Here is an 11749-nt window from a genome sequence, read left to right as displayed (position 1 = left end):
TACAAATACAAATGCAAAAATAAAGTTCCTGTCCAAATAGGTTATTAGAAACCTCATCCCAACAGGAGTGCCTAGGATGGATTAATAGACATATTTCATCCTAAACATTTTTAATTGACAGACTTCCATTTGGAGAACGAAGATTTGGTAGAGAGTGTATTTTTTTTTAGAGAAAGCATTCTTTCCTTTCTCTTTTAACTTTACTTTGATGCCAAATACTTCTCCTCCAAAGCTGTAGGCTCCAGAACCCCACAGAGACCCTGCCCACCCAAAATTCCCACTGTATTATTTTCTTTGTAAGACCTGAGTACTATAAGTTTTAATCGGCTGGGGCTGAAAGACCTTTTGCAATTATGACTATGAGCTCAGCAGACTTTGAGAGATATAATAAGCCAAGCAGGGAAGTTAGAACTTACTTAAAGAAAGGAAAACACGAAAACATTTGCATCAAAAAATGACTACTATTATGCAAATGATACATTTCTGATGCCAGAGGAGGAAATGTCTCAGCTAAAAACAACCACCTGTAATTATTCAAATTATATACATATTTAAAGCTGACTATTCAAAACCATTTGGACTCAGCAAGAAGTTTGTAGACATTTCTATCGGCTATGAAATAACTAGGTTTGTATTAATTTATAGGAACGGAAAAGGGTAAGACCTCTGGATGAAGCTGACTGCATTAGACCCCAGGACATCTCCAAATACTTTTATGCACATCAGTTTCAAGATCTGTGAAGCACACTCTTGAATTGATAGAGACCTCCGTTCTTAAGCCAGTAGCCATTTTCATAGTTAATGCTAAATCATTGTTTTAGCTAGTTTGTTGGACAAGCTAGATTCAGTCTCACAGACAACTCAATTACTATCCTAAACTCTATTGTGGCATGGCTAGGCATGACGCCTGGTCAAGGCAGAGTGCTACAATTACAATGTGTAATTATGGCTTGAATTTGATTAGCTCACCTTAATCACAGTCCACGTTTCATTCAGATCTAAACTAAGGGTTACTTAGTTCTTAATTCTTAAGCATCTAGGAAAGTGACGTGGGATACAAGAATAGCTGTAATGTGGAGCTACTCCTCCAACCACTAACATCTTTACTGGCCCTACTTTGTTCTTACTCCAAAGGAGTATATGAAATGCACAGAAGATATTATCCTTCAATTCATGTCAATTAAAAAACAGGATCCATGAACACCGGCTGGCAGTCAAACGCCACGATCCCAAATCCTTAATCTCTACCCACGCCTACATCAATCTGCAATAGGCAGATAAGCCTCGACTCATGACCATACTGGAGTCTGCAATTTGGCCGTAGGTCATGTTGGTTGTAAAGCTGGTCACCATGTAACCAGACTTGATTTTATGTTCTTTTGTGCAGCAATCATTAAGCCAAGTAGGGGTTATCAAGCAAACAGCAAAAACATCATAAATCAGTATCATGTGACAACATTTTGGGTGCTTGACAACCAGCAGCTGTTTGCAGTTTCCTATGGGCCAGTTGTCACATCATAATTTCAAACAGTCACTAAATGATTGATTGTAAGTCAAGGATCACCTGTATGTCCATTTAAAAATAACTACTTCCACACTTGTTAAATGTACAGGCAACCACTGTGTATCTGACATGAAATGAAACACTCAGTGAAGTAACATGTATGCAGAGATGCTGAGAAATTATCCCAGCTAAACATATAAAGATAGCAATAGCACTTAAACTTATATAATGCTTCAGAGTGCTTTACAGCCCTCTCTAAGCAGTTTACAAGTCAGCCTATTGCCCCCCAACAATTTGGGTCCCCATTTGACCCACCTCGGAAGGATGGAAGGCTGAGTCAACCTTGAACCGGTCAGGATTGAACACCTGGCGGTGAATGGAGTTAGCCTGAAATACTGCATTCTAATCTCTGCGCCACCAAGGCAAACAGACATGCCAAGATGGGTGTCCAAACACAAACATAATTCACCCTACTAGAAGAAACCATTGGCCAACCATCACCTGATTGGTGGGAGATGCCAAATCTGCAATAGCCAATTATAATGTAATTCTCAGATCCCCAGATTTCTGCTAGGCTTGTTGCTGTTGCGGCTTCAGGAGACTTTTAAGACTGAGGCAGTGTTAAAAAATTATTTCAGTACATAAACATACTCCCCAAGCTGTGCCACTACAAGAGCCAACAGCCCTGAGAGTGACGGGAACTGCTGTTCAATATATCTGGCAGACAGTTGAGATAAGCCACCAGGTGTCATCTATGGTTAAAAGCAAAATAAGAGGATGCTTATCGCCCCCTACTGGTTTTCTGAGTAATGATGCTCCCATTAAAGTAAGTACTTTAATACAGGGCTTTTCAACCAGTGGTACGGGTACCACCTGTGGTACATTGGCACCTAGCAGGTAGTACGCGACCATCCTAGAAAAGTGGTAGCGGGGGAAGGGAATGAGCTGAACTGGTGGCAGCATCGCACAAGCCTGAGTGAGAGATGGCTGCAGCTGCAGGGCTACCAGGGCTCAGCGGAAGTGCCAGGATCAATGCCAGGCTCCAGCTGGAGCTCGGCGCTGATCCTGGCGCTTCTGCTGAGCCCAGAAGAAGCGCCAATCAGCTGGAATGTTGCAGCCTCTCCAGGGTCTTGTGATTTACATTCAGATGCTTGGCAACTGATTCATATTTACGACGGTCAGTGTTCCAGGGTCATGTGAAGTGACCAAAACCTGCAACCATCCAGCAGATGGGGGAATAAAAACCAAACACCCCCCTGCTGCCAATCCTCAAAAGAAATGCTCACAACAATGAAAACCTCGGATAGGAGGAAGAGTGTGGCTGAGTGGGCAGGCAGGTGTCTTGCTCAGCTGTGGCTTGTGGCGGGGGGGAGCACTTTTTCCAGTGCCATTGTAACTTCGAACAGTCACTAAGCAAACTGTTGTAAGTCAAGGACTACCTGTACTTCATCACTTTTTTCCTTTTTTGGGGGGAGGTCATCAAGTTTTTCACACCTTGCTAGGCGACAGGTGGTACTCGGATGTTGCCATATCCTAAAAGTGGCACAATGGGTGAAAAGATTGAAAAGCCCTGCTTTAATACAGGAGTCCCCAACCTCTGGTCCATATACCGGTACTGGGGCACAGCATGCCAGCAACCGGTCCACATACACAAGCAAAGCCCCATCTGTGGGATGCAGGCAGCACACAAAACCACATACTCTCTGGTCCACGGAAAAACCTTTCTCCATGGAACTGGTCCCTCGTGCCCAAAAGGTTGGGGACCTCTGCTTTAATAAGTACAGCAGCAAGCAACATTTTTGAAAGCCTACCACTTTGGCAAAAATAAACCTTAGCAGAGTTTACTTTGTTCTTAAAAATATTAAAAATAAAAAGGTGATTCCTGGGTAAACTCATGTTTAGCTAGCAATAAATGCAAGAACACCAGGAAATTATAAAACTATAAAAAGTTTTAATAAATTTAAAACACCAAGTAACACGGAAACTAGGATCAAAGCGCAGATGGATTGGCGGGGGCCCGTGACGAGATCCATGAGCCGGGCGCAAAGAACGCCACAGCCATAAATAGCCTCTCCCATCGACTGGAAACCACCCTGACGATGCTGGCAGTTGCCGGCGAAAGCTTGGTGTTTTAAATTTATTAAAACTTTTTATAGTTTTATAATCTCCTGGTGTTCTTGCAGTTATTGCTAGCTAAACAAGAGTTTACTCTGTAACTGAGTCAGACCATACTCAAATGTACATTGGGCTGGAATGGCTCTTTTTCAACTGGATCTTGAGGTGGCACTGGAATCAGTTGTATCTGGGGGAAACGAAGCCTTTCCTGGGGTGTCCAATGATAATTTCAGAGGCCACGTTACCTAATCTTCCTGGCATTTTCCCTCCTGCCATCTGTGAATTCATTTTATTTATTTATTTATCAGACTTATATACCGCCTTAAGTGCAAGCACCAGTAAGCAATGTATATATATATTTACATTGCCCCCAACAATCTGGCTCCTCATTTTACCTACCCCGGAAGGATGGAAGGCTGAGTCAACCTTGAGCCGGTGTGATTTGAACCGCTGACCTGCTGAACACAGTCAGCTAAAGTGGCCTACAGTACTGCACTCTAACTGCTGCGCCACCTCGGCTCTTTGAGCAAACTAGCATCTTGGACTTAAAGCCAAGGTGATTATTACCATTGAGTTGGAAGGTATTTTTAAAGGTCTGTAATGGTGAATGAGAAGGACCTTGGGGTGGAGGAAGAGATGCTGCCTAGAGAATGGTCAGATAAGGGAGGGCATAACCAGCAGCTGCATAATGGACGGAGAAAGAAACTCAGAAAGGGACCCACTCTAACTTCTCAGACTGAAAAGGAGAGGGCGGGAGATGAGTACTTTCACACTTGCAAGTTTGTCAATGTAACTTTACAATAAATACAAATAACTCATCTGGTTGTGTTTCTGGTGTGGCCTACCTGGGAAGGCTGACAAGGTCACTTAATCCAATTCTCTACCAATGAAAGAGGTCCATCATTGCTGATCCTGGTCCAGCTGGCTCGGCTTCCAACAGACCTACTCAATTTGGCCCACTCCAGACTGTAACCCACTTGCCAATTACTGTGTCTGAACTTATTCATCCTGGTCTGAACTGAATCCAGCTAAAGAACTAGATTTAGTTCTCAGCAGTTCTTACACACTAGGTGCTTCTGGAAAACAAGAAATACCACCGCTGTTTCAGCTGTTGCTGCAGTAATTCTTTATGAACAGAGAAGCAAATGTTTCTTCTGCTTAGCTAAAATGGCAGAACACTATCCATTTTTATCTGGCAAAATGAGGCATGAATCGGCACACCTGTGTAGCTCAGTGTTTCCCAAACTTGACAATTTTAAGGCATGTGGACTTCAACTCCCAGAATTCCACAGCCAGCGTTGCTGGCTGTGGAATTCTGGGAGTTGAAGTCCTCATGCCTTAAAATTGTCAAGTTTGGGAAACACTGGTGTAGCTCATCTGGAAAGATAAGAAAGATAAGAAAGCCTGACTTGAGGAACCTCAAAAGAAGCCAACAACAACTTCAGATCTTCTTTGAGTTAGGTTAGGTTCACATACTGGAAGGCCTCCATCCTTTTTGTTCATTTTGATGCTTCAGGAAGCTTCTGAGGTCCAAATACATACAGAAAGACTGACCACGGAGCCACTGTGAGAGATTGTTAAAGGCTGGGAAAGCAGTGTAAGATTTCAGTGGGTGAGTCAGCTGAAACCTTATCTCATCATCGGCAACTCAGTCAGGTGAGGAGAAGTGTGGGGAAAAAGCATCTTGAACTATTCAGAGAGAAGGATAATAAATCAGGCTGGAAAATTCCCAATACACTTTCCAAGGTTCTATATTTACTCCAAACAATAAAGAGACTTGACTGAACTGTGTTTAATTCTTTGGTCTTGCCCAGCTACAGTATGTGAGACTTGACAAGCTACAGAGTTATTCTACCAGCTTCTATTCACTTGGAAATTTGAAAAGAACCATGAGTTACATTCCTATGACATTCCTACAATTCCTTCTTGAAGAATGGTCCATTCTCCGGGTGTCAATGCCAGGCACCCTACCAAATTCCACATGGGCACAGTATGAACACGAGGAGGGAACGGAGGCAGAGCTGGCTTGGGAAGATGTTATCGGCAATGTGTGAAAAATTGGCGTTGTACAGAATGGCTAGGAAATCTATTGTGACATTTTTAGGCAAAGTATGAAATGGCCGTGTTATGTTAATATGCTATACAGTAGTCCTCTATTTACGACCACAATGGAGTCCAACATTTCTATTGTTGAGCGAGACAGTTGTTAAGCGAATTTTGCTCCATTTTACGACCTTTCTTGCCACAGCTGTTAAGTGAATCATTGCAGTTGGTAAGTTGGTAACAAGGCTGTTCAGTGAACCTGGCTTCCCCATTGACTTTGCTTGTCAGACGGTCGCAAAAGGTGGCCCTGGGACACTGCAACCATCATAAATGTGAGTCTGTTACAGCCAAGGGTCTAAATTTTTTATCATGTGACCATGAGGATGTTGCAACAGTCATGTGAAAAATAGCCATTAAGTCACTTTTTTTCAGTGCTGTTGTTAATTTCGAGTGGCCGCTAAACAAACTGTCGTAGTCGAGGACTACCTGTATAGATTCCCTACACAATACCTAGGCATTATGCAGAACGACAAGAGCTATTTAGGCAAAGTATGAAAAGAGTGCCATGAAAAAGCTTAACCCTAGCCCAGTGATGGCGAACCTTTTAGAGACCGAGTGCCCAAACTGCAACCCAAAACCCACTTATGTATTGCCGGGTGCCAGGTGGGTATGGCCCACTCGGTGGGCGCAGCTACAGTGGGTGTGGCAGACTGGGTGGGCGTGGCCACACGATGGGTGTGGCTGCAGTAGTCATCGCAGACTGAGTGGGCACGGCTGGGGTGGGTGTGGCCACCTCGATGTTGCTTATGGGGAGGGACATCTGTGGGAGCCGGGCAGGGTTGGGAGAGATCCAGGGGGTCTCTGGCGGGTGGGATGGTGGGCTCCCCAATGGCGGCTCCAGGCTGGCTGGCCTTAGGCCAGTGATGGTGAACTTTTAGAGACCATGTGTGCTGGGGCAATGGCACGTGCCCACAGAGAGGGCTCTGCGTGCCGCCTCTGGCACGCGTGCCATAGGTTCGCCACCACTGCCCTAGCCCTTTTCATGACACTCTTTTCATACTTAATCCTAATCCTAACCCTTTATTGAAAAAATGTATATGAAAATGAAAGAAATGCAAAATAAAATACAGGACTTTCCTACTGAAAAAAATAAACAAAAGATGCCATTATTGACCCATCTGATACAATAAGGAAGTCCAGAATGGCTTTTCAGTGGAAGTATTTTATATTTTGCTAGTTTGCCTTTTGGTGTTGCACAGACTGCCTAGGAAATCTGTGAAATGTTAAGTGTTTCACGCTCTGATGCCCCATTTTTGGCTTCCTATACATTTCCTAGGCAGTCTTTACAATGCCTAATTTCACACACTGAGAGCAACAAACACATGAAGGTGCCAACTTCAATCCCAAATATTTCTATAACAACAGGGGACGGGAAACCTCTAAGACTTTGGTAAAATTGGAGACCAAGCTTAAACAGACATATAAATACACCAGGCAATCAACCCATTTCATTTTCCAACCTGAGCAACTGTATGCCAACATCAGTGCAGGCACCACCCAGCTTTATATGCTCCAACATAAAGTTGCTTTCATTTGTTTTGACACAAACAAAATATGCACAATTTTGCCTGTCATCCTAGAAGCCTAATATTTTACTGACGTCCAAAAATGCCACTTGTACTAGCACTGATGATGTTACCTAGTTTGGGTAATGAAACGTCTGCAAGTAAACGAGCAAGCTGAGAGAGCACCAAGGACCCCTCAAAGCCACTTGTCCATGCCAAATGAGCAACAGTCCAACTTTCCACCATCTCTTTCACCCACCATAATGTTTAGGAATGGGAAAGGTTCACCATCTTAACAGAATAGCACAAAGGCAGCCCATTTCTCCCAAACGTTCTTGGCTTGTCCATATCCTGAACAGCAAAGCCGTCTCCAGGTATCTCCTTGGTCAAGTTGGCTTCAGAAGAAGAGGAAGGGCAAATGCCACAGATTTACAAGGGGCCGTTCGGCTGCTCTTTATCAGGCTGTACCAGCTCTTGATAGACAAGGGAACGAAGGAAGCGAGGATACGAGTCTTTCTCCATCAACCCAAAGATCCTCTTTTGGGCTTGGTCAAAGCAAGACCGGGTGGGGAGCAAAATGTTCCGATTGGTAACATCTCTGGTCTGAGAATCAAGGTTCACCTGCAACGAGATGCAAATGGTTATCTACATGGAACAAAGAATAGAATAGAATAATAGTAATAGTAATAGTAGTAAAGTTGGAAGGGACCTTGGAGGTCATCTAGTCCAACCCCCTGCTCAGGCAGGAAACCCTACACCATTTCGGACAAATGGCTGTCCAGTCTCTTCTTAAAAACTTCCAGTGTTGGAGCATTTACTGCTTCTGGAGGCAGGTTGTTCCACTGGCTAATTGTTCTCACTGTCAGGAAGTTTCTCCTTAGTTCTAGGTTGCTTCTCTCTTTGGTTAGTTTCCACCCGTTGCTTCTTGTCCTGCCTTCAGGTGCTTTGGAAAATAGCTTAATTCCTTCTTCTTTATGGCAGCCCCTGAGATATTGGAATACTTGGAATATTGGAATAATAACTTTATTATCACTCTGAATGTACACTAATTGGCAAACATTAAAATGAAATGTCGTGGCATACGGCTCTCAAAGGGTCACCACCTCTGATGTACACTAGATAAATATGACAAAAATAAATAAATAGATACAGAATTATGCATATAACCACAAATATTATATGACACAGAGAAACAAAACAGTCCAGTTTGGGTTATGTATACATGTGCATGGCGAGAAAAACGAATCTTGCAAGTTTACCAGGCAGATGGCATAGGGAACGAAGTTATTACAGAATCGGGTAGACCTGCTATAAATACTTCGAAACCTCCTCCCAGAGGGGAGCAACAGAAACAGACCGTAAAGTGGGTGTGTGGGGTCTCTAACAATGCTTCAAGCTCTAAACACGTAGCATTTATAAACAGAATCCTGAATACCAGGGAGCGAGCTTCCTATGATCTTCTCGGCTGTCCTTACCAATCTCTGTATGGATTTTCTTTCTTTTTTTATAAATATTTTTATTGAGTTTTATAAAGATAATAAGGGGATAGGGTCAAAAAGGGTAAGACAACGGGAAACATACAAAAAGGTTAGACCAGGGAAAAGGGATAACATCAAAGTGTGATTAATCCCACAAAATAACATTGCTTCAACAAGTCTACCAGTCCGGGTTTACATATTAAATCTTAATAATTACTCTATTATTAAACAACTTTTCATATAATCACGTAAATAACAAATTAGTCAATAAATCTCATTCATTTTATTACTTAATAATGCTTAATATTAATTAATTATAATCACTTTAAAATAATAATATACTACATATTAATTATAGTTTACCATATTATTTAAGATCACAAATATACAAAGAGGAAGAAGAAAAAATAAGAACAAGTTCATACAAATAATCATGGAATATAAATACAAATTATCAATTATCTCTTTAAATTTCATAACCTTTTCTCACTCTAGCGTGTTTCTAACCAATAATAAAGTTTTCCCCATGTTTTAAAGTAAATTGTGTCTTCTTTCTCTTTCATTTCTAAAGTCAGTCTATCCATTTCTGCACATTCGAGTATTTTTGTTATTATAGCCTGGTAAATTTTCATTTTTCCAAAATTGGGCAAATATTATTCTTGCAGCTGTCAGCACATACAATATTAAATACTCATTCTCTTTTCCATAATTCAAACCTAATATTCCTAATAAACAAAGTTCTGGTTTAAATTCTATCTGTATTTTAATCATCTCTTCTAGCCACATATGGATCTTAAACCAAATTTTTTTAACATTAGGACATATCCACCAGAGATGGTAATAAGTGCCTGGTTGTTGTTTACATTTCCAACACATATCTGATACATTTTTAAACATTTTCTCTAATCTAACTGGTGTCATGTGCCATCTATAAAACATTTTATATAAGTTTTCCTTATATGTAGCTGCTTTAGTAAATTTAATATTTCGGTCCCATAGTTTTTGCCAATCTTATAAATCTACAGAATAACCAAAATTCTTTGCCCACACTATCATTGTTTCTTTCACTTGTTCTTCTTCCATCTTCCAGTTTAGCAGGAATTTATAAAGTTTCTTAATCAGATTTTCATCTGTATGGATTTTCTACCTGAGGCACTGCTGCCACCAAACCAGACAGTGATGCAGTTTGTGAAAAGTGGCTGCAACTGTGATTTCTTTAAACATGAATAAATCTTATTTGTAGTAGCAGGGGCTTGAAACGAGATGTCGTGAGTTCAAAAGTTAGAAACCTGATCACAGTGGATGCAGAGTTTTAATGAATAAATGCTGATGCAGAACAGGTGTTGACATAGACATTAGTGGACCTCCCTCCTTTTAACTGCATCTATAGGTAGTCCTTGACTTGCAACCACAATTGGGATCAGAATTTCTGTTATTAAACAAGATGGCTCTTAGGTGAGTTGTGCCCAATTTTACAACCATTTTTATTACGATTGTTAAGTGAATTACTACACTCCCTAAGTAAATTGTGAGGTTGTTAAGCGAATCTGGCTTCCCCTATTGACTTTGCTTGCTGGAAGCCCCCTGGGAAGGTTGCAAATAATGATCACATGGCACTTGGGATGCTGCAGTCATCATAAGTCCATGCTGGTTACCAAGCACCCAAATTTTGATCATGCAATTGTGGAGGATGCTACAATGGGCATAATGCAAGTTCTATGTCACTTATTTTAGCGCTATTGTAACTTCGAATGGTTGATAATCAAATGGTTGTAAATGAAGGACTACTGCACTTGTAGTTTATTCAGAGAATTCACAGTGCAGAGAAGAGCAACAAAGATGATTAGGGGACTGGAGGCTAAAACATATAAGGAACGATTGCTGGACTTGAGTATGTCTAGTTTAACGAAGAGAAGGACGAGGGGGGACATGATAGCCGTGTTCCAATATCTCAGGGGCTACCACAAAGAAGAAGGAATCAAGCTATTCTCCAAAGTGCCTGAAGGCAGGACAAGAAGCAACGGATGGAAACTAACCAAAGAGAGAAGCAGTCTAGAACTAAGGAGAAATTTCCTGATAGTTAGAACAATTAATCAGTAGAACAACCTGCCTCCAGAAGCTGTGAATGCTCCAACACAGGAGGTTTTAAAAAAGAGATTGGATAACCATTTGTCTGAAATGGTACAGGGTTTCCTGCCTGAGCAGGGGGTTGAACTAGATGACCTCCAAGGTCCCTTCCAACTCTACTATTCTGTTCTGTTCTGTTCTAATCTAGTCTAGTCTAAAAGTGGAATTAATGCACAGCATATACACTTCCTTTGTTTTTTCTCAACAGGTTCATTAGTTTCTATTAGTTCCTCATATCATATTTAATGAACAATGGGCTAAATTTGCACATCACCCTACAATGGGCTAAATTTGCACATCATTTGCATGGTCATGGTGGGTTAAATAAACCACAGTGGGATGGGTTTACATAATACTAAATCCAAACTAAACAAAGCAAATAGCAGACCCAGTGTGAGATATGAGCTAAATTATTCCACAGCTCCTACTGCATATTTCAGTCAAAAAGAGAATATCCAGGATCATTCCACACAAACAAGTAATCCTCGACTCACAACTGTTACAAAGTTACAACAGACCCCCCCAAAAGCTACTTACAACCTGGATTTGAAGTTCCGATGCCCACTTAACCACCCCACAGTCATGTGAATGTATGACATTTTTGCTGTGTTATGATTTATTGATTTATATTTTTTACTTCTTCACCTTAAAATTTTATGTTTTTGCTGGAAACCCATGTTTATTTCTGGTTTCTGGCAAAAAATACCTCATAGTGAAAAATGAACTCGCTCAGTGACCACAGCATTCTCTTAATGACTGTGATGCTTGGTTTATGATTGCCAGGTTCGCTTAATGACCCACTGCAAAAAAAAAAACCCTGTAAAATGAGGCATGATCATGTGATGTGATCTGCTTCTCGTCATAACTTAGGACTGAAAATGAAAGCTCAATCACAGTCATAAGGGGAGGACTAACCG

At 41.3% G+C, this 11749-nt stretch overlaps 1 protein-coding gene across 2 annotated transcripts in view; it reads right to left on the bottom strand.

The window, feature by feature from the left end:
* Window positions 1-6572: 6572 nt before the first annotated feature.
* The window catches only part of LOC120309272 (regulator of G-protein signaling 8-like), a 28009-nt gene continuing 22832 nt past the window's right edge, over window positions 6573-11749 (bottom strand). For both annotated transcript variants that reach the window (XM_039346332.1, XM_039346333.1), the window contains exon 7: window positions 6573-7848. In XM_039346332.1, coding sequence (XP_039202266.1) covers window positions 7657-7848 — 192 coding nt within the window. In that variant the 3' untranslated portion in view covers window positions 6573-7656. The remainder of the gene's footprint in view (window positions 7849-11749) is intronic.

This window comes from Crotalus tigris, unplaced genomic scaffold (assembly GCF_016545835.1).
Source record: "Crotalus tigris isolate CLP2741 ecotype Arizona unplaced genomic scaffold, ASM1654583v1 scf7180000017989.1554031673:749699, whole genome shotgun sequence".
NCBI lineage: Eukaryota > Metazoa > Chordata > Lepidosauria > Squamata > Viperidae > Crotalus > Crotalus tigris.
The sequence above is the reverse complement of the archived record's forward strand: the minus strand, read 5'-3'. Positions and strand labels throughout refer to the sequence as shown.